At 41.4% G+C, this 23,495-nt stretch overlaps 1 protein-coding gene and 1 long non-coding RNA gene across 9 annotated transcripts; one reads left to right on the top strand and one right to left on the bottom strand.

Moving 5' to 3' along the window:
* Window positions 1-4,940: 4,940 nt before the first annotated feature.
* Window positions 4,941-12,774, top strand: LOC109901751 (sialic acid-binding Ig-like lectin 7). 8 transcript variants are annotated; one of them, XM_031786638.1, is made up of 9 exons: window positions 4,941-5,241; window positions 6,195-6,355; window positions 6,912-7,062; window positions 8,989-9,267; window positions 9,514-9,618; window positions 9,874-10,158; window positions 10,344-10,470; window positions 10,669-10,744; window positions 11,206-12,774. In XM_031786638.1, the coding sequence occupies exons 3-9, from the start codon at window positions 7,002-7,004 to the stop codon at window positions 11,602-11,604; spliced, it is 1,332 nt and encodes a 443-aa protein (XP_031642498.1). In that variant the 5' UTR covers window positions 4,941-5,241; window positions 6,195-6,355; window positions 6,912-7,001; the 3' UTR covers window positions 11,605-12,774. The 8 variants fall into 8 exon arrangements, with proteins under 8 accessions (XP_031642498.1, XP_031642501.1, XP_031642500.1 ...); XM_031786636.1 differs by having other exon boundaries at window positions 5,073-5,241; window positions 6,909-7,062; XM_031786641.1 differs by lacking the exon at window positions 9,514-9,618 and having other exon boundaries at window positions 5,070-5,241.
* LOC116353105 (uncharacterized) lies at window positions 7,485-21,562 on the bottom strand. Its single transcript, XR_004202472.1, has 3 exons — window positions 21,293-21,562; window positions 8,953-9,045; window positions 7,485-8,839 (listed from the first exon to the last, which is right to left on the bottom strand). It is a non-coding gene; the product is annotated as an uncharacterized LOC116353105 (long non-coding RNA).
* Between the last annotated feature and the right edge of the window lie 1,933 nt (window positions 21,563-23,495).

Here is a 23,495-nt window from a genome sequence, read left to right as displayed (position 1 = left end):
GTGTTAGTTACTGTACTGTATCATCTAGATTAAAAGTTTCTATTTCCACCATTAATTGTTGGCCCTGCTCTCATGCTTGGGACACCGTGACACATTTTCAGGGGCTCCCCTTCTGCATGTTATCCTATATCACACTCATAGGTAGCCTGGTTAAACCGGATTGAATGCTGCACTCCACTATTTTCCTGTGTAACGCAGAGCAATCAGTTTGGATACCAGGCTAACTTGTACCTGCTCCTGTTCTAGATCTGTCCATTATAGTTCTTCTCCACTGTGTCCGCTGCCAGTTGAAGTGTCAGGTGAAAGGGGTGTGTTTTGTACTTTTAAATATCTCTATTTCTGACCCTGGATCTGGAGGAAATGAGGGATCTCTTCTCTCTTCCTGATCCAGTGGTTTTCACCACTGACCAGTGTTCAACAAACGTCAGGCCTGATACACATCCAATTGAAGCCAGTCATCTTCATCTCACATATTCTGTTCCAACATATAGTTCAATAGTGATGTGTGCTGTGACTCAGTGGCTTTTGATGATGATGAAGAGAAATGACTTTTTCTTAGATTTTATATAAAGAGAGAAAATGGATACTCTAAGAGGTTTGTCAAGCCTGTTAGGTTTGACAAACAAACAAGGTTCTGTTTGTGCAAGAAGTGGCTTGATTTTTTGGTTTTTATGCATTATAAGCACTGATTGCATTGTGTTTTGCTCTTGAGGAAATATGCCGGGGTAACACAGAATGTTATATTTATTCCGTTGCCCATGATTGAATTCCTAGTATTTTTGGACGATTTCTCTGTTTTGCTAAGGGTAAGTGTTAACTTATCCTTAAATGGGAACCAATTGGTTAGAATACATTTTTGGATCAATCTGGCATACATGACTTCACTGTTGTCACGGCTGTCGTCGGATAAAGAAGGAGACCAAGGTGCAGCGTTGTAAACGTTCATGATTTTTAATAAAACTGAACACCGCAACAAAACGGGCTTCCATGCTAGCCGTGACCCCTTGTAAAATTGCTTCCTCCTTGCTGCCTCCGTCTGCTCCCATAGGAGACGATCCCTCCCAGCCAGGATCTCCTCCCACATCCAGGATCCTTTCCCATTCAAAATGTCCTCCCATGTCCATTCCTCCTGACCATGCTGCTTGGTCTTTCTGTGGTGAGTAGTTCTGTCACGGCTGTCGTCGGATGAAGAAGGAGACCAAGGTGCAGCGTGGTAGGCGTTCATGATTTTTAATAAAACTGAACACCGCAACAAAATAACAAAGTTGAACAAAACGAAACAGTTCTGTCAGGTGCAGACACTAAACAGAAAACAACTACCCACAAAACCCAAATGAAAAAGGACAACTTATATATGATCCCCAATCAGAGACAACGTTAGACAGCTGGCTCTGATTGGGAACCACACCAACATAGAAATAAAGAAACTAGAATGCCCACCCTAGTCACACCCTGGCCTAACCAAAATAGAGAATAAAAACCTCTCTATGGCCAGGGCGTGACAACTGTAGCACTCGCACAGCAGGCCAAAATGTATTTCGTTGAGACAATGTATGTGTGTGTGTATGTAAACAGAGCTGAAAGATCAGTGAACACTGATCACTGTGGCTGTTTCTAGGATCACTTTACCTGAGATCGCTTTCCACAAAAAAGAGATCGCTCTGCCTGTCTCACTTAGGTATCTCTGTTCAGTGGAGATCTTCTTCTCTGATACTTATGAGCACATTTACAGATCACAGATATACAGTATCTAATTACTGTTTGTCATTACAAATTGCGAGAAATTTAAAAATATCTGTAGAGGCCAGAGTTGGGAGTCAGTATCTGTATTTTGTGCCCCCTTCTCTCTCTGTAATTTTGTGGTGAGACAACAATCTGTTGCACAGTACAACACTAGGGACAGGCGTCCCGCTAGCGGGACACCAGCCCACAACATTCCATGAAATTGGTGGGTGCGCAATTCAAATAAATAATCGTAATTTTAAACATTCATGAACATACAAGTATCTTATACCATTTAAAAGCTTAAATTCTTGTTAATCTAACAGCTTGTCCGATTTACAATATGCTTTCTGGCAAAAGCATACCATGCTATTGTCTGAGGACGGCGCCCCACATCAACATATATTTCAACCAGCACAGGCTTCATAACATCACAAATAGCGATTAAATAAATCACTTACTTTTGAAGACCTTCCTCTGTTTGCAATCCCAAGAGTCCCAGCTACAACATGAATGGTCGTTTTGTTAGATAAAATCCTTCTTTATATCCCAAAAAGCGCGCCAAAAGATTGATATTGTACCGGTGCTCTCCTAACCAAAACTCCAAATTCTTGCTTGTTTTTCAAAAACAAGCCTGAAACCTTGAATAAAGACTGTTGACATCTAGTGGAAGCCATAGGAATTGCAATCTGGGAGACAGATTTACATTGGAACAGGAATATGTTTCCATTATAAGAGCCTGGGACCTAAAAAAATAATTTCAGTTGGAATTGTATCAATTCTGTTATAGTCTCCGACATTATTTTAACAGTTTTAGAAACTTCAAAGTGTTTTCTATCCAATGCTATCAATTATATGCATATCCTGGCTTCTGGGCCTGAGTAACAGGCAGTTTACTTTGGGCACAACAGTCAGGAGGAAATTCAGGAAACTAGACCCTATCCCTACAAATGTTAATTTCAGCACAATTTGCCACAGTTGTAGATGATGCTAAAGTCAGCATAAAGTAACCTAAAATATTGCATTGACATTCAGGCCCTTGGTATAATTGTTTTTTCAGTCTTTGCACTAATGCATGAGGGCAGTTCAAATTTCAATTCAATAATTGTGCATATGGTTCACATTGGTCAGATCTTGCGTTCCATCTTAACAGCTCCGTATTTAGTGCATCTCAACGTATTACAAAAACAACAAAAAGCAAACCAAACGTCATTGGTAGAGCATAGATAACTTCAGCCATTTATGGTGCTGGTGGGTCTTTACTAATAGTCACTAATATCTGACTGAATAGATATCTTCGGACCTGTACACACTCAGGTTGTACAACTGATGTACAACGCATTTGACACCATGGCTGTGATAGCTGATATTTTGTGATACAATAAAGAGTTTAAACAACCAATGCGCAGGCTTCCACAATGCTTATGTGATTATATTTGTGCAGACCAAACCTTGTTTTATCACATTAGTTGTGCCAAATGCATCAGTTGAGTATGTTTTACTTAGTTGTTTACCCACTTAGTTTTACCCTCAATTTCAATTCAATTCCAATCAATTTGACTATAACTTACAATGGCTAAAATAACTCTACAAGGCTTTTAGTTTAGGGACCAACTTTGTGAATGTGTGTAGTATGGTGCATGCTGATGATGGACTTTCAAATCAAATCAAATTGTATTTGTCACACGTGCTTAGCAGATGTTTTTGTGGGTGTAGCGAAATATCTAACAAATTCACGACAAACACCTAATACACACAAATCTAAGTAAAGGAATGGAATTGAGAATATATAAATACATGGATGAGCAATGTCAGAACGGCATAGACAGGTAGTAGATAGTATAGAATAAAGTATATACATATGAGATGAGAAATGCAAGATATGTAAACATTATTTAAGTGGCATTATTAAAGTGACTTGTGTTCCAAGTGGCATGTAAGTATTTAGGAGAAGTAAAACCCCAACTAACAAATGTAGCAAGGCCTTTGCACAGTCTCAAAGTGTGAAAAGGAACTAAAATAGGGCCAAAGAGTGTTGTATGCTTTGGTCAAACTCTGTGAAGACACACTAACCGGTCTGGTTAAACACAATAAAAATGTAATGGGAAACTGAGTTGAAGATGAAGAAGGCATCATGGCTTTTACAGTGATATTGTTTTTAGAGAAATGCACAATTATGTTGATGTATGACTAGATGCACTTCCATTACAACTACACAAATTGAAACTGAAATTCATCTGACAGTTTACACATTACTGATACTTTATCAGGCATTGTTGCAACAAATCACTTAGGCTTCCACTTCCAGCTTATACATACTATATACATTTCAAGGACACAATCTATTTTACCATATTAATATTTTGTTTGTCTTTAGTCCTGGCCTTCCTCTATTTCTGATGTCCATCCACTTTGATTTCTATTGGCCAAAGGTTCTGAACCTATATACATGTTACAGACACAGTATATTTTACATTAGTTATCTTGTTTTTATTAGGCCCACTCTTCAGCTCCATTCAACCCCTCCCATCCATCTCTTAACACCATCCATATTGGATTTCTATTTGCCATATATTTTTTCAACTGTCCTGTGATGCTTCACAAAAGTTCTGAACCTTTCTATTCTCATAGTTTCTACAGATTGTAAATGAAAGATAAACATTTTTGCTATTAGTATTATTGTATTATTGATCACCAGGTAGTGCTATCTGCACCATTAGCTCCAGGTAAATGTTGCAATTCTTCAGACATTCCTTGACCTGTGACCAAAAACCAGCTACATATGGACAGTACCAAAAACAAATATCTATTGATTGTGCCTCCTCTCAGCAAAATCTGCAGAGCTGGTAAGGTTTTATCCCCCATATATATATATATAACATTCTATTGGTTGCAAGAATTTTGCTAAATAATTTAAATTGAAAAATTCACTTTTGAATCCGGCGTCGTTTTGCTTGTCAATTCATAAACCATGTGCCATGGAATCGGTACATCAGAAATCTCTTCCCAACTATTTTGTAATCTATATGGCACAGCTGTCAATTCTTTGGTCGTTAAATGAAACTCGTATATATTTTTATTTATCACAATTTTCTTTATCCAATTTTAGTCTTTAATGAAGGGCTGACAGACAAGTTCCTTACTATTAGCCTCTTCAACTTGCCTCTTTCATTTTTGCGGTAATGCTGAAATTAGTTGGTTGTCATTTTGGGTAGAGCAGATATTTCCATATATTTGTGTTAGCTGCATGTGTGACATAACTCCACCAGTCCTATTTATGATGCAATTGACAAAGATTATACTTTAAATTTTTTTTTTTTGAAAAATAGTATAGTTGAGTTTAACTACAATATTTGATGTATTATTTCTTCAGTCTTTTCTGGTGGATTAAACTGAAATTGCAACCAACTTTCTATGGCTTGTATAAAAAAGAACGATATTTTGGAGAAGATTTTGTTTTCAAATAACCGAAAGTGAGTGGTTGTGAATAAATGGAAAAAGGCCGTTCTTGAACATGGGGTGAGACATTCTTACTAATTTGCTAGAGAACCAGTTCGGATTTAAGTATAGCCTTTGTATGACTGATGCCTTTAGTGAGAGGTCTAATGCTTTAATATTTAATAATTTCTGCCCCCCCGAATTCATATTCATTATATAAATAGGCCCTTTTAATTTTGTCTGGCTTGCTATTCCAAATAAAAGGGAATATTTTTTGCAGGTTGCTAGGTGTAGGCCAAACCATAAGCAAATAGGTCAACTGTGATATGACGAAAGAGTTAACCTGGGTGATTTTTCCACCCATAAACAGGTATTTTCCTTTCCATGGTAGCAAGATCTCATCTATTTTCGCTAACTTTCTATAAAAATGTATTGGAGTGAGATCATTTCTTTCTTTCGTGATATGTATACCGAGTATGTCCACATCCCCGTCAGACCATTTAATTGGTCAACTACACAGTAATGTAAAAGTTGCATTTTTTTGTGACCCAATACGAAATATAGCACATTTATCATAATTTGGTGTTTAGTGAGTCCATCAGATCAAAGGCAGTAGGGATGATAAATGTGTGAATTGGACCATTTTCCTGTCCTGCTAAGAAGCATTCAAAATGTAACAAGTACTTTTGGGTGTCAGGGAAAATGTGTGGATTAAAAAGTATATCATTTTCTTTAGGAATGTAGTGAAGGAAAAGTAAAAGCTGTCAAAAATAGAAATAGTGAAGTACAGATACCCCCACAAAAAATACTTAACTAGTACTTTCAAGTATGTTTACTTCAGTACTTTAAATCACTGCATGTTACAAACAGCCAATCTTAGAAATCTTATAGAAACTTTCTTATAGTGAAATAAAACTGCATCTGAATATAAAAGGCAAGGGGATTGTAGTGTTAACCAAGGTTGGGTGATGGTTGTGGATTGATGGGGTTATAAGGGTTGGTTAATGGGTTTGTGTTGATTATGGTCCATACAGTGCAAGTATGGCTGGACGATATAGTACAGAGGAACTTCATGGATTGCAGCACCAGGTTAGAGGGAGGAGTAACAGACTGGGGACATGAAGTGACAGTTCACACCCATCAGAGACTCACACAGGGCTCACAGTCAATAGGAAGAGAGAGCACACAGAGAGAGGTAATGTGCTGATCCAGTATTTTTTTTTCTGCATGGATCAAAAGACAAGCTATTGAACCATTATATAGTTTTGTTTTGTTACATTGAATGACTGTTAAAACTGGATTGTGACTAAGTAATATAATGGTAATATTCTATTTATTATTCATTTAGGGCATTTCAACATATTGCTTCAAAAGGCTTTATATAACCTAGCTATAAAGATTTCTGTATGCAGTTAAAGATATTTATGAGCAGTTATTAGTGCCTATGTTGAGCATTATATTGTATTATAAGGAGTCACTCATAAGGAGTTATAAATGGGCTTGTAATGCATTATGAAGAAGGCATCATATGAACCTTGAACATAAATGTTTCTTTGACATCCTCTCTAGGCATTACAGAAAAATACATCTTAGTTGAATAAAAGTGCTAAGAAGGTTGTTATGAATGCCAATGTAGCACTCATAAAGGTGTTATGAAATATTAATATCCAATGTTTATTGCTATATGTTGTTATTATCACAACACCATTTCATATTGTATTTCACACTTGTCTCCTGTTCCATATCAGTAGACACAGACAGATAGTGACCATTAGACAAAGAGGAGAAAGAGGAGAGAGACCCCGGTGTTGTGGTTGATTCATCGAGGCAGTAGAGGCAGGATGTGGGTCCTCATCTGGGCAGCTCTACTTCTCTCTCTGACAGAGAGAACCACATGCCCAAGTAAGGTCCCTTTTATCACTACTAGCATTAATATAATAATCAACTGTAGGAGAGCACCATGCATGTGCTGACTTTGAATGGGAGTTTTCCCAGTAACGACATCTTGTCCTGTTATGGGAGGAGCAGGGTTGGGGAGGAGCAGGGTTGGGGAGGAGCAGGGTTGGGGAGGGTTGGGGAGTAGCAGGGTTGGGGAGGAGCAGGGTTGGGGAGGAGCAGGGTTGGGGAGGAGCAGGGTTGGGGAGTAGCAGGGTTGGGGAGGAGCAGGGTTGGGGAGGAGCAGGGTTGGGGAGGAGCAGGGTTGGGGAGTAGCAGGGTTGGGGAGGAGCAGGGTTGGGGAGTAGCAGGGTTGGGGAGGAGCAGGGTTGGGGAGGAGCAGGGTTGGGGAGGAGCAGGGTTGGGGAGTAGCAGGGTTGGGGAGGAGCAGGGTTGGGGAGGAGCAGGGTTGGGGAGTAGCAGGGTTGGGGAGGAGCAGGGTTGGGGAGGAGCAGGGTTGGGGAGTAATGGATTATATGTAATCCGTTACATGGAAGGGATGGAAGTGCATTTTACCAGCAAGATTATTGTAATCAGATTACAGATACTTTTGAAAAACAAGATGATTGAATTCAGAAAGGATGTTTGCAAAAAAAATGGTTCACACTGCTCTGTTTTCTCAATGACATTCAAATCAGCAATGAGAAAAGGCGCGAGTCTGACTACAAGTTAGAGACCACTATGATGACACACCAAATGTGTTTGATGAATCGCGGGAAAAGAGCAGGAATAGGCTTTTGTAGGTTACAGTCCAAGCTATGTCTTCCAATGGTGCGACTGCTGTCGGCATCCAAAGATTATCCAACATGAATAAACTATTGGAGGTAAGGCTGACAGCAGTGGTGTAGTCTACGGCGATACGGATATGACTTATTATCGATATCTACATAGCGCATTGACGTGAATCACACTGCTCCTCTCTCATTCAGCTATTTGCCCCGCACGGATTGTGGTTGGTGTGGACGGCTTTTCACAAATCTAAATGTGTATTGGAAACATATAATGGTTGAATTCAGGAAGTTTAAGCTGTTTTTGAAACCAGTGGACAGCCAGTGAAAAATGCGCTCTTGCAAAAGCTGAATAGTGAGGATCCAAGCCTATGGAATAAAAGTGGGCTTTTATTGGTCAATCTAATTCATGCTGATTTAAAAAAAAAAGATCCATAGAGGCCTAATGGACACATGCTCAAACTTCCACACTTTTGATAGACTTAAAAGGGAAATCTGTAGTTGCTACATCCATTTTCTTTCAGATATATGTTGAGCTGGAACTTGGCAAGTGGTGAACTGTATACAATGAACTACAGTAATAGTCTGTCACTGTAACTGGTAATAATAGCAATGAAGTACCTTTCACTGTGATTTTCACTTTCTTGGGGTATGTATATGCACTTAGCAGTCTGAATTGATACTCTCCAGTGTCGTTCTCTCTGATGTCGTTGATGATCACACTACAGTTCTTCTTTGTCCGATCGGTCTCCAGTAGAGACACTCTCTGTTTATAACCCTCCTGAGCTTCAGAGGGAGTTTCAGAGGGAGTTTCAATATAATTATATTTTCATCCTGATCACATTTGCCATTTTTAGGACATTTTAACCATATTGCTGCAGTAGGTTTGAAGTTCTCTGCATGATTGAAGGTGCATGAAATGACAGCACATAGTCCCTTCTCTCCTGTTATCTTTGCTGGACTGAAGGCGATGGTCCAGGGTGATGCTGTTGGTGGTGGTGGTAGTTGTGGCTGCCCTGAAGGAGGGACATGAATAAAGTCATGAGTAACACAGAAAGCACTTCAATACTACTTCACTTTGTTTGTAACATTTTTCATGATGTAGCATCTATTGAGATATTTGCCATACCACTACTGCCCTCAGTGTTGACTCCTCCTCTGACAGAGGGAGAACCAGTGACCCTGACCTGCACCGCCCCAGGAATTGGCTCTGGATCTCCTCCTAACATCACATGGACATGGAGAGGGACAGGAGACAACATCACTGAGCTTCGAGACAACACCACCATACAGAGGAGAGAGGACCTGACCAACGTGACAACAACCCACTTCTCAACTTTGACCTTTACCCCCTCAGCTGGGCACCACAACATGATGGTTACGTGTCAAGTAACCTTCCAGAAAACATATACATTTAAAGAGACAGTAACCTTGAATGTGTCATGTGAGTACCATCTATCCTACATTTTACATGAAAGACCTTATTCCAGAGAATCTTTGAAACCTAGGATTAACCTTCATAATAAACAAATGATACAATATGTAGTCTACACCCAGTTATGTCATGGCTTTGACTTTTTCCCTTTTTAATCATGATCCATTGTTATTAGTCCCTCAACCAATATAGTTTGAATTTAGAGTATGTGTAAAATAAAATATGTGTAAAATTAGAGACTCTTTGCACTCAAAGATGTGAAAGACCCCCAAATAACTGGACATAAAATGGTGAAGGAGGATGGTACCCTGGATCTGACCTGCAGTGTTGACAGTGAAACGCCATCTGACATCACTTGGAGTAAGAATGGGACAAGTCCCCCACTTCAGAATTACACTGAAAATGCCTCTCTCACCATCTCCGATGTGACAAGAGAACATGCTGGGGAGTATGTGTGTACAGTTCATCACCACAACAGGACAATGACGGCTTCCACCGTTGTCACTGTGCTGTATAAGTACAAACTCATTTCATATTTTATGATCTGGAAATATGTTGCCATGTTTATAGGATCAATCTATCACTAATATCTCTCTTTTCACTGTCTTTCTCCAGACCTTCGTGTGATTCTTCCTGGCTCTGGGTGTGTGGACCAGGCAGAGGTCATGACCTGTGTGTGTGTCAGTCAGGGGGTTCCCTTACCCCTCATAGAGTGGCCACTGCTGGAGCTCAACACAGACAACACAACGTCAGTGTTGGGTTCCTCAGTGAACAGCACCATCAGCCTGCTTGTTGGAAACTACAACAACATCACTGTGGAGTGTGTCAGCAGCAATGTGGTGGGTGTAGTGAGAGAGAAGTTGCAGGTCACCCAAAATAAGAGCCAAGAAAAGCAAGAAGGTAATTATATAAGTCAAGGTACTTGGTTAGAGAGCCACAGCTTCCCAATCCCACCCAATGTTTGCAATATTGAGAATGTTCTGTACATTTAGAGTAGGAGAGTAGGAAAATTGCTATTTTTTTCTTCCAGAGGATATGAAGTAATGTGAGCCATTTCCCATACAGAGTTGTTGTTCTCTTTTTAGATAAGGAATGGGAAGACATTATAGCTATGCTGTCGGACCTAAAACTGATTGCTGCATTTGTGATTGGTGCAGCCTTCTCATCCACAATCTGTTGTATCATCCTGTGTTTGACAGGGAAATGTAAAAGGTACATGCATTCTGTTACTGAAGTACAGTTAGTGTTATATGAGTGTTGGTGATTGTCTTTAGAAATTCACATTTCCTATCAAGAGTATCAGATATATTGTCAAAGCGCCAATGCCTTGTACCTTATTGTAATGGACTTGCATGCGAACCCCTCCAAAATATAGTTATTGAGAAATATAATTTGTAATATTTTCAATAGGCAAAAAAAGAGGATCCCAAAGGATTCCAAAACCCCTTTCATAAACCTGGAGATGGTGGCATGTGAAGACCAACAGGTGCAGTACCAGTTTCTTTCTTTATTCAGCCTTACCAACACTTAATTAGCATTGACATGCCAATAGTAGTATCGAAGTGCTTTCTGTAGTTGATAATACAGCATAAACAGGTCTGGGACCACCAAGCTAACAAAAGACTCCTAACACAATGCTTTCTGTAGTTGATAATACAGCATAAACAGGTCTGGGACCACCAAGCTAACACAAGACTCCTCACACAGTGCTTTCTCTAGTTGATAATACAGCAAAAACAGGTCTGGGACCACCAAGCTAACACAAGACTCCTCACACAGTGCTTTCTCTAGTTGATAATACAGCAAAAACAGGTCTGGGACCACCAAGCTAACAAAATACTCCTCACACAGTGCTTTCTGTAGTTGATAATACAGCATAAACAGGTCTGGGACCACCAAGCTAACAAAAGACTCCTCACACGGTGCTTTCTGTAATGTACTCCATAGACGGATGCAGGACAGGCTGTGGGGGGCGAACAGAAACCTCTGCAGTTGGAGCTGAGAGGAGGAGCAGAAAACGGAGGGACCCAGACCAGTGGAGCTGCAGGAAAATTTGACACAAGGGAAGAACCAAATGAAGTGGACTACGCCAGTATCAACTACTCCCTGCTGAAGAAGAAGACTCCTGAGGAGGCCGAGAAGAAGACCACCACCGCAGAGTCAGAGTACGCCAAAATTAAACGAGAGAAGAACGAAGGGGATGAAGACGGAGGAGAGGAGAGTGGAATGATGATGATGATGATGGGGAAGGATGAGGAGAAGGAGAATGGTAAGCCAGCAGCAGAGACAGATGAGGATACAGCGCTTTACTCCAACGTCAAGGTTATTATGGGTGGTGGAGAGTGACGCAGATGTTTTCGCTAGTAATGTGGGGGATAGCATTCAGTATTGTATAGCCATGGATTTTTATATCATTTTCTGAATCCAGATTGAATGTTTTATGTTGATACTGGGACTTTTGCCCAACTGAAACTACTGTAGTTTTGGTGTTGTTTCCTCATGTGCTTAATGCAGTTTGAATGTTTTATGATAATACAGAGACGTTGTTTAATAACTGAAACTACTGTAGTTAATAGTTTTGGTAAATGATTTATTTTACAGCCCTGTGTCAGATGGTACTGTATGTATCTGATGGTTGTACATTTACAATAAGAATATTTTCTAGTTGTACATAGAAGCAAGGTTTGGTCATGTTTTTATAAAGTCTTTCAAGGAAGAGTCATTTTACTTTTTGTAACGATTCTGTTATGTCACCATAAGGAAGGACTGACAATGATGTGGTTTGGAAAAGTCGAGAGGCCATTTCTTGTTTTTCTCCTCTTTCATTTCATTTTTTTTATGGGTGGGGATTTTATGTAGTATGTGTGGTTGTAACCAATATATTTCTGTACGTAGAATACTGATAAACTGCAGTACATTTTGGCAAAATGCCATAAAGAATTCTCATTTTGGGCTAGCCAAAGAGCTCAAATGAAATGGTTAAAAAGTACTTAAAAGTTGTGTACTATAGATGGGTTAGTTGTTTGGCAACCAAACAGACGAGTGCACAACTATGGGGTAAAACAGACGGGTTGGTTTCGATTGTTGACAACATATAAACTATATTTCATCTCCTGTGTTTTTTGAAAATATAAATACATTTGCACAATGAGCACTTGTCTCTCAAATACATTTTTACAGTTATTGGTTAGCTAGCTAGCAAATGCTTGCCATATTAGCATAAAGCACCTAAAAAAACACAAAACTAGATGAAACGAGCCACCTACTATTCCCCAGATGGCAGCTTTGTGTCATTGTTGCTAGATATCTGGCCATCCAGAATCACCACAACATGCGGTCTTCTGCCCCATTGAAGCGTATGTATCGTTTTCATGACATTGTCAGCGAACCCGTATATGAGAATATTTTTGTGCATTATTACAGTATTGTTTTATATTGAGGCACTACCTCACTTAATGGCTTTGTGTATTTTAAGTTGTTTGTTCTCAGAAATCTGATAAAAGAATGTATAAATTGTTGTTGTTTTTTTAGCTATTTCCAACCTACCATCTCCGCAAAATTCGTTCAACGGTAATTATAGGCTACCAATGGTATAAATCAGGGATGGGCACCATTGATGGGGGTGGAGGCCACAATAAATCTGAACTGATCATGGAGGACTCACGGGTCTGCATACCCACAGCCATACCCACACATGTAGTCAGAGCCGGCCCTATTCTTTTGGGGGCCCTAAGCAAAATGTGGTTTCCCCCACCTTGCGAACACAACATTTTAGGCCTCCCCTCTTGACAGCGGAGAGAAAAAAATGCATGTTTTAGATTTAATATCCTGCAATTCTACAGATGTTTGCCATGGGGCATAGAGAACATGTTGACGTTTTTGAGCAAGTTTGCTGCAATTCTATCAATTTTGCCATAGGGTGAAGATAAATATTTGCGGTTTTTAATATGATATCTGAGTGCGAGTGATCAATGGGTCCCCATCAACCATTATTACAACATGTTTATACTAACTTACCAATCAACAACAACAACATAAATTGCTGACGTGGGCTAATTGAGTGACTGCCAGTGACTGACATGACAAGAGAAAAACTGCTGATGCGCAAGCAAATTTCGAAATTGCACATTGTGTATTCTACTATTCTAACTCTCAAAAAGTAAGTTGAGACCCCGACTGAGTTCCCCAGGGACCTCCCAGTGATCTGGGCCCACACCTTCCTCCTGGCCTTGCCCACTCTCTCCCCTGTTCTGGTCACCCAGAAAATGGATGCTTTGAAGACCATGGTCTGAGCCATTCCTGTGCCCCTGGTGGCCTGCATGGTGGATGCCATCATGGGTGTGAGAATTCTCACTAAGGCCAGGGCTTCGCTCTGTTTGTCCGTGGAGCGGTTGCCAGGGCAACGTGACGTGGACCCTATTTCATGGACATGATTACCTGCATATGCACTTTGTTTTCTAATTGTGAAGGAACCCAAGATCTCTGGTAGTAACACAGTGAGAGAGGGTGATACCCTGAATCTGACCTGCAGTGTTGACAGCTACCCACCACCACCATCTATCACCTGGAGTAAGAACAGGTCAACAGCTTTGGAACAGAATAAATCTGGACTGGACACTCTCACAATCTCTATTGTGACAAGAGAAAATGCTGGTGAGTTTGTGTGCTCAACATCTCAACAGCATTTCCAGCTTCCACTGTTGTAACTGATGTGTAAGTACAAACAGCATTGTACAAACCTGATTGAACCATGAACTAACACGAATCACAGCCCTTTGTCTCCTAGAAACAGGAGCGGTTATGGACTATGGGGATGTTTTCTACAAGCTGGCCCCTTAAACTGTCCTCAGCTAAGGACAGTTTAAGGGGCCAGCTTGCAGAAAACATCCCCATAGTCCATAACCGCTCCTGTTTCTAGGAGACAAAGGGCTGTGATTCGTGTTAGTTCATGGTTCAATCTTTTATCAGATTTCTGAGAACAAACAACTTAAAATACACAAAGCCATTAAGTGAGGGAGTGCCTGTAATAATGCCCCAAAATATTCTCATATACGGTACCTACTGTACCTTGGCAATTTTAGCATGTAAATCTTGGTGAGGCAAAAAATAATAATGTGGGATGCATGCCTTCAAAGCCACCACACAACACGACACTAAACAATACATTAATTGCACTATAACGGTGACAAACGGCACCCACAAACTGTTAGGGCCTACATGAAGCTGTCCAAACAGCAGTCCCAACAGCAGAGTCCCAACACCTTATCACTGCTAAACATGCTTTAAATGGAGCCTTGTCTGGCAGCGAAACAATTCATTCAGCCTCAGTTACTACCTTAAAAAAACATAGCTGATATGGCTGACTTGCTTAAACAAATGTGGTTTCTACTGACAATTGAGATGTACAAACGATGGCATAAGGGGATGACAAGCGGATAAGAGGCTATCCGTAATTTCGATTAAGACATTAATGAGCGAGCGACGACAGATGTTGTCAATATAACTATTTGTTCAGCACTTTTGAAATGTACAGTGACAAAATTCAGAACATGGGCTGTTCTTACAGTGTTCTTCCTGTACACCAAGTCAGAATCATTGTAACGGCGTTCGTCTGTAGAAGGAGAAGCGGACCAAAATGCAGCGTGGTGGTTACTCATGTTCTTTAATGAAAAATTGAACGATACATGAAATAACTAAATATACAAAAACAACAAACAGACCGTGAAAACCTATACAGCCTATCTTGTGACAACAAACACAGAGACAGGAACAATCACCCACAAACACACAGTGAAACCCAGGCTACCTAAATATGGTTCCCAATCAGAGACAACGAGAATCACCTGACTCTGATTGAGAACCTCAGGCAGCCATAGACTATGCTAGACACCCCTACTCAGCCACAATCCCAATACCTACTAAAACCCCAATACAAAAACACAACATAAAATAAACCCATGTCACACCCTGGCCTGACCAAATAAATATATAAACACAAAATACTAAGACCAGGGCGTGACAATCATAGGATAAATAAATGGGGCATATAATAAGACAATGAAAGCTCTAACAATATTCAATGATTACATTTCTCTAAAACAGGATAGGTGAAATTAAGAGGTGGAAATAGACCAAATTATTAGGGTGAGGCACATTGAACGCCATTTGGGTCTTTGCGTGTCAAAAAATATACACGTCATATAACACTATTTGAAATGTTAAATAAGCTATTAATTTGACACGTCAAATAACACAATTCTATTATAGAATGTTGTGTGTGCTAAATTTGCGAGTGCAAGCCAAGCGCCACTACGACTATCAGTAGCACTGTCAAAGCTGTACAAAAAAAGTTTTCGAACAAGCCCACATCGGCCACGAACAATGTGTTTACAATACAGAGTTGGTGAAAATAGACCCAATTATTAGGGTGAGGCACATGGGCTACAGTGGCGGTTCTAGACCATTTCAACAAGGGGGCCAAGCTGGGGCCGTTGGTACTGTTAGAGGGGCCAGTTACATTAGATGTTATTGTTGTCACCTTTTTCTTCGCTGCGTTGCAGGTATTAGCAGACAAAAGACCATGTTCATAATCATCATCGTTGCCACTGTCTAATAACGGATGTAAGAAAAGAACGTAAACTCCACTCGCCATGTTTGGAGAACACCATCCCAACCGTGAAGCATGGAGGTGGAAACATGGGGATGGGGATGCTTTTGGGGATGCTTTTCTGCAAAGGGGACAGGACGACTGCACCGTATTGAGGGGAGGATGGATGGGGCCATGTATCGCGAGATCTTGGCCAACAACCTCCTTCCCCCAGTAAGAGCATTGAAAATGGGTCGTGGCTGGGTCTTCCAGCATGACAACGACCCGAAACACACAGCCAGGGCAACTAAGGAGTGGCTCCGTAAGAAGCATCTCAAGGTCCTGGAGTGGCCTAGCCAGTGTCCAGACCTGAACCCAATAGAAAATCTTTGGAGGGAGCTGAAAGTCCGTATTGCCCAGCGACAGCCCCGAAACCTGAAGGATCTGGAGAAGGTCTGTATGGAGGAGTGGGCCAAAATCCCTACTGCAGTGTGTGCAAACCTGGTCAAGAACTACAGGAAATGTATGATCTCTGTAATTGCAAACAAAGGTTTCTGTACCAAATATTAAGTTCTGCTTTTCTGATGTATCAAATACTTATGTCATGCAATAAAATGCAAATCAATCACTTAAAAATCATACAATGTGATTGTCTGGATTTTTGTGTTAGATTCCGTCTCTCACAGTTGAAGTGTACCTATGATCAAAATTACAGACCTCTACATGCTTTGTAAGTAGGAAAACCTGCAAAATCGTCAGTGTATCAAATACTTGTTCTCCCCACTGTAAATAAATATATTTTGGTGGCTTGCCCTTGTATGTAAATTTGGCATTAATACGTGTCACATATCAGTTTACAAACCATCTAAAAGATATACATATATATATCATTCAGTTAATAAAGCTGCATACACACACAGTCTCTTTTTTGTTTTCTTGAGAAAGGCAGCTCCAAAATGCAGGTGTTCAGCCTAGCTCGGTGCTTTCTGGGGTGGTAGTGCGAACCAGCAGAAAATAGGAGCATTGCGCCGTGATTGGCTCAGTGTTCTGTCACTCATGGGAACAGTACGTCATAGCATAGTTTAAGTCCTTTAGTAAGGATAGACATCCAAAATGTCAGCCCTTTGGGTCCTGCCATAGAGTTATATTACAATTCCCCTTCCAAGAAGGCTCAAGGTCATTGGCCACAGATAAAATGACGTCAAATCACGTTATATGTAGAGTAGCTTTGATTGGACTGATCATGTCAACATCTTACTTTCAAAGTCTGAGCTAGCAGTCATCATCATGAATCAAGTTGACAATCTACTGACAAATCTTTTTTAATACTTGTCATATGAAGAGAAATAATGAAGAGAAATTATAGATAAAACATATCGGTGCTCACAGCGAGTTGGAAATCGCAAATTCAATAATTAGTCGTATATTGAGCGCGTCCGTCGCTCATTAATGTCATAATCGAAATTAAGGATTACCTCTTATCTGCTTGTCGTCCCCTTATGCCATAGTTTGTACATCTCAATTGTCAGTAGAAACCACATTTGTTTAAGCAAGTCAGCCATAGCAGCTATGTTTTTTTTACGTAGTAAATGAGGCTGAATGAGGCTGCCAAACAAGGCTCCATTGAAAGCCAGGTATAGCAGTGGTAAGGTGTTGTTGGGGCAGCTTTATGTAGGCCCAAATAGTTTGTGGGCATCGTTTGTCACAGTGCAATTAATGTATTGTTTAGTGTTCTGTTTTGTGGTGGCTTTGCTGGCATCCATCCCACATGATTTTTTTTTGCCCCACCAAGATTTACATGCTAAAATCGCTACTGATGGATATATTGTAAAGTTACGGCTACATTTAGCGTGCATTCAAAGAAATGGAAGTTGTTAAAGAAGTTGTTAGTTGTTAAAGTTGTTAAGTTGTTAAAGAAAACATGCTCCATCCAGTTCAATGAAATGTTGAACGTTTTCAAATATTTGAATGATTCCTATAACGACATGATATCTGAGGATGATTATCATTTATTTTTTTTATTGTTAAATTGATATGAACCCAAGGGGGAGCATATTAAAGGCATTTATTACGGTTTCAGGGTGCGGCCCCTAGCACCAGAGAAACATGATGACTGCACTGGTGAGAAAGAGGATGGTAAAGCTACTGACAGCGTGTCCCAAACCTCCAGCCGCAGGTCTACGGGGAGTGTAGGCTCACGTGTATCCTCCACATCCTCAGCCCGCATCCGAGCGGAGGCTGAAACAGCAGCATTGTTAACAAAGGCTGCTGCTCTCAAGTTCAAACACCATCAAGAGGACGAGGAGGAATGAAACTGACAAAAAATGGAACTGAGAAAAAAGAAAGGAGACTTGAGCTGCAAACTGAAAAAGCAGCTGCCTCAGCAAAGCTCATAGTCTAGACATCTGTAGGGAAAGAAATGCCAAGTCGACAACAATAGATGGCGTGAATGACTACTTTGAGGAAATGGCAGAGATGCAGGCTGTCAGACCTTGAATTTCACACAGGGAGGAAGAGCACTGCTGCCAGACATGCACCAAGTGTGCGTACCCAAAAGCAGGACCCAAATTTATTGAGTACATTGACATTCAATCAGCCCAGGCTCACCGTGTTTCAGCTCAATCTGCACAGTCACACAATGTGATTCAGACAGCAGCTCATGGAGAGCAGACTGCTGCACAAGACTCTAACCCAAGTCTGCAGACTTATACAGGACAGGGCCCAGGCAGACACTCTGTGCTGACCGACTCGCATAGAGGGCCAATGGGAGAACAGGTAAGACTCTCCAATTCACAGGACGGTGCTAAGGACATTTCACAGGAAAACATAGAAGAAAACCCTCTCGTCACCATTCTCCATAGACAGAATTAAGTTACTGCTATGTTAGTCAAATAGCAACATCATTCCTTTCTGCCACCCAGAGACATGATGGTGACATTTTACAGTACAGGTCTTTCATTCAGTCATTTGAATATGGTATAGAGGGTAGAGCCCAAACTAGCCAAGACAAAATGCACTTCCTCTAACAATCCACCAGAGGGCAGGCTCGAGAGCTAGTTAGGAGCTGCCAACACATGGCTCCACATAGGGCTTATTGACGGAGAACTTCAGGAATGAATACAAGATTGCCAATGCATACATGGAGAAGGCTTTTAGCATGTCTAGCATTAAATCCAAAGACTAAAATGCATTACAGAGCTATGCGTTATGGAAGGAAGTCCAGTGCATGGCAGACTTATTTTGGAAGAGATGCAGAAAAGAACAAACTTGCAGGAAAGACAAAAGTGAGAAAGTGAAACGCAGCTTCAGTGAAGTACATGTGGTCCTGGTGGTGGACCCCACGGTTACTTAGAAAGGTTTATGAGACCATGCCTTGCTCTAAGGGGTTACCCCTTGAGTCGATGTCTGCGGCCCCACGGTTTGGCCTATAAAAAAAACGATCATGACCCGTCTATGGAAAGATGAGCCTCTCACACACATGCACATGTTGGTTGATTTGCTCATTGATGCCCACAGGCCTCACAAGACTCGTCTGAAGTACCGCGGGAAAAAATGAATGATTGTACATGTAGAGAATACAGTATACAGTATACAGTATTAACTCAGCAACAAACAAAAAACGTCCCTTTTTCAGGATCCTGTCTTTTTAAAATAATTCTTAAAAATCCAAATAACTTCACAGATCTTCATTGTAAAGTGTTTAAACATTGCTTTCAAATGCTTGGTCAATCACCCACAAAAAATTAATGAACATGCAACTGTGGAACGGTTGTTCAGACACTAACAGCTTACAGACGGTAGGCAATTAAGGTCACAGTTATGAAAACTTAGGACACTAAAGAGGCCTTTCTACTAACTCTGAAAAACACCAAAAGAAAGATGCCCAGGGTCCCTGCTCATCTGCGTGAACGTGCCTTAGGCATGCTGCAAGGAGGCATGAGAACTGCAGATGTGGCCAAGGCAATAAATTGCAATGTCCAAACTGTGAGACGCCTAAGACAACGCTACAGGGAGACAGGATGAACAGCTGATTATCCTCGCAGTGGCAGACCACGTGTAAAAACACCTGCACAGGATCGGTACATCTGAACATCACACCTGTGGGACAGGTACAGGATGGCAACAACAACTGCCCGAGTTACACCAGGAACGCACAATCCCTCCATCAGTGCTCAGACTGTCCGCAATAGGCTGAGAGAGGCCGGACTGAGGCCTTGCAGGCCTGTTGTAAGGCAGGTCCTCACCAGATATCACCGGCAACAACGTCACCTATGGGCACAAACCCACCGTCGCTGGACCAGCCAGGACTGGCAAAAAGTGATTTTCACTGACGAGTCGTGGTTTTGTCTCACCAGAGGTGATGGTCGGATGCGTGTTTATTGTCGAAGGAATGAGCGTTACACCGAGGCCTGTACTCTGGAGCGGGATCGATTTGGAGATGGAAGGTCTGTCATGGTCTGGGGCGGTGTGTCACAGCATCATCGGACTGAGCTTGTTGTCATTGCAGGTAATCTCAACGCTGTGCGTTACAGAGAAGACATCCTCCTCCCTCATGTGATACCCTTCCTGCAGCCTCATCCTGACATGACCCTCCAGCATAACAATGCCACCAGCCATACTGCTCATTCTGTGCATGATTTCCTGTAAGACAGGAATGTCAGTGTTCTGCCGTGGCCAGCGAAGAGCCCGGATCTCAATCCCATTGAGCACTTCTGGGACCTGTTGGATCGGGGGGTGAGGGCTAGGGCCATTCCCCACAGAAAGGTCCGGGAACTTGCAGGTGCCTTGGTGGACGAGTGGGGTAACATCTCACAGCAATAACTGGCAAATCTGGTCCATGAGATGCACTGCAGTACTTAATGCAGCTGGTGGCCACACCAGATACTGACTGTTACTTTTGATTTTGAACCCCCCTTTGTTCAGGGATACATTATTCCATTTCTGTTAGTCACATGTCTGTGGAAATTGTTCAGTTTATGTCTCAGTTGTTGAATCTTGTTAAGTTCATACAAATATTTACATATGTTACGTTTGCTGAAAATTAACGCAGTTGACAGTGAGAGGACATTTATTTTTATGTTGAGTTTACTACTGTACTGTTGAGCTAGGAACATGGACTTGATAGGCGCTGTCACGTTCTGACCTTAGTTCCTTTGTTTTGTCTTTTGTTTTAGTATGGTCAGGGCGTGAGTTGGGTGGGTTGTCTATGGTAGTTTTTCTATGATTTTCTATTTCTGTGTTTGTCCTGATATGGTTCTCAATCAGAGGCAGCTGTCAATCGTTGTCCCTGATTAAGAACCATATTTAGGTAGCCTGTTTTCTATTGTGTTTTGTGGGTTGTTATTTTCAGTCTTTGTGTGTCTGCACCAGATAGAACTGTTTCGGTTTTCACTTTGTTGTTTTGTTTTTGAAAGTGTTCAGTTTCATTAAAATAAGATGAACACTTACCAAACTTTGGTCCTTTCCTTCTTCCCAAGACAACCGTTACAGGCGCATACAGATACCTTACACTACATTGTAACCGCGAAGCGCTTCCTTTTCAGGTTCAGGTGCCTTTTCATTTTAAACACCAGTGTTGCAGCTATTGCTTTCTAAATGCCCATTTATGCTTGATCCGAAAATGTGGTCGGCTTCATATGGAGAGTGTGACCCATTTACAGAACCCCTGAGACATGCAGAGGCTAAATCATGCTCCATACCGTGCCTCCCACATTTTGTAACAATGCAGAGGGCACCACATAGTTCCTCATTGACATGATTGGCTGACGGTAGGTGGGGGTGCGAGGTTCTGTATAAACACAAACTCACTTCTTTGACAACTTCCTTCACAACAGCTCTGTGCTGCTCCACAAAGAGCAAGAAGTATAAACGCCCTGACTTCTGCAGAGGCCATATCACTGTAAATGCTGTACGGCCAATGCAGACTCTAACCATGAAGCGCTTTTAAAAGACAATTTATGCATTATCTGGAAATGTGGTCGGAGGTGCCATATGGATAGTGTGATGCAATTGTGGATACCCCGGAGGCATGCAGAGGCCAAATGTTGCTCCATACCGCATAGCCATGCACCGCCACAATCTTGTAACAATACGGAGGGCTCAAAATAGCTCCGCATTGACATGATTGGTGGACGCTAGGTGGGGGTGGGAGGGGCAGAATGCCCAGTATAAACACAAACTCACTTCCTTGACCACTTCTTTCACAACAGCTCTGCAAGGAATATGCAGTGCATTCGGAAAGTATTCAAACCCCTTGACTTTTTACACATTTTGTGACGTTACAGCCTTATTCTAATATGGTTGAAATGGTTTTTTTCCCCATCAATCTACAGACAATACCCCATAATGACAAAGCAAAACAGGTTTTTAGAAACGTTTGCAGATGTATTAAACATAAAAATCTGAAGTATCACATTTACATAAGTATTCTGACCCTTTACTCCCTACTTTGTTGAAGCACATTTGGCAGCAATTACAGCCTCAAGTCTTCTTGGGTATGACTCTACAAGCTTGGCACACCTAATTTGGGGAGTTTCTCCCACTCTTCTCTGCAGATGCTCTCAAGCTCTGTCAGGTTGGATGGGGAGAGTTGCTGCACAGCTATTATCAGGTCTCTCCAGAGGTTTTCGAACGGGTTCAAATCCGGCCTCTGGCTGGACCACTGAAGGGCATTTAGAGACTTGTCCCAAAGCCACTCCTGGGTTGGCTTGGCTTGGCTGTGTGCTTAGGGTCGATGTCCTGTTGGAAGGTGAACCTTCACGCCAGTCTGGGGTCCTGAGCGCTCAGGAGCAGATTTTCATCAAGAATCTCTGTACTTTTCTTCGTTCATCTTTCCCTCGATCATGACTAGTTTCCCAGTCTATGCCACTGAAAAATATCCACACCGCATGATGCTGCCACCACCATGCTTCACCGTAGGGATAGTGCCAGGTTTCCTCCAGGCGTGACGCTTGACATTCAGGCCAAAGAGTTCAATCTTGGTTTCATCAGACCAGATAATCTTGTTTCTAGGAAGAGTCTTGGTGGTTCCAAACTTATTTTATTTAAGAATGACGGTATCACACTGTGTTTTTGGGGACCTTCAGTGCTGCAGACCCAGATCTGTGCCTCGACATAATCCTGTATCGGAGCTCTACGGACAATTCCTTCAACCTCATGGCTTGGTCTTTGCTCTGACATGCACCGTCTACTTTGGGAACTTATATAGACAGGTGTGTGCCTTTCCAAATCATGTCCGATCAATTGAATTTACCACAGGTGGACTCCAATCAAGTTGTAGAAAAATCTCAAGGATGATCAATGGAAACAGGATGCACCTGAGCTCAAGTTCGAGTCTCATAGCAAAGGGCCTGAATACTTAAGTAAATAAGGTATTTCTGTTAATTTTTTGGACAAATTTGAAAACATTTCTAAAATCCAGTTTTTGCTTTGTTATTATGGGGTATTGTGTGCAGATTGATGAGGATTTTTTACAAGGCTGTAATGTAACTAAATGTGGAAAAAGAAAAGTCAAGGGGTCTGAATACAAAACAGTGGCTGCGCCAGAGCAATGTAGCAAACAGAGCAGCTGCATCCCCACTTTCAAAATAGGGGTGCGAATGTATGTTTTTGCACCCCTCCTTTTTTATGACTAGAAACTATCATGATCCAT

Source organism: Oncorhynchus kisutch, linkage group LG13 (assembly GCF_002021735.2).
Source record: "Oncorhynchus kisutch isolate 150728-3 linkage group LG13, Okis_V2, whole genome shotgun sequence".
In the NCBI taxonomy this organism is placed as follows: domain Eukaryota; kingdom Metazoa; phylum Chordata; class Actinopteri; order Salmoniformes; family Salmonidae; genus Oncorhynchus; species Oncorhynchus kisutch.
Note: the sequence above shows the minus strand (reverse complement) of the source record. Positions and strands in the feature narration are given on the sequence as shown.

What these genes read in the sequence shown, in the direction of transcription:
- LOC109901751 (XM_031786635.1), top strand. Translation starts at nt 8,853, where the DNA reads ATGAATAAAGTCATGAGTAACACAGAAAGCACTTCAATACTACTTCAC. An exon ending in GAGCCAAGAAAAGCAAGAAG is followed by an intron (nt 10,159 to 10,343) that starts GTAATTATATAA and finishes TTCTCTTTTTAG; the next exon opens with ATAAGGAATGGGAAGACATT. An exon ending in TGGCATGTGAAGACCAACAG is followed by an intron (nt 10,745 to 11,205) that starts GTGCAGTACCAG and finishes TGTACTCCATAG; the next exon opens with ACGGATGCAGGACAGGCTGT.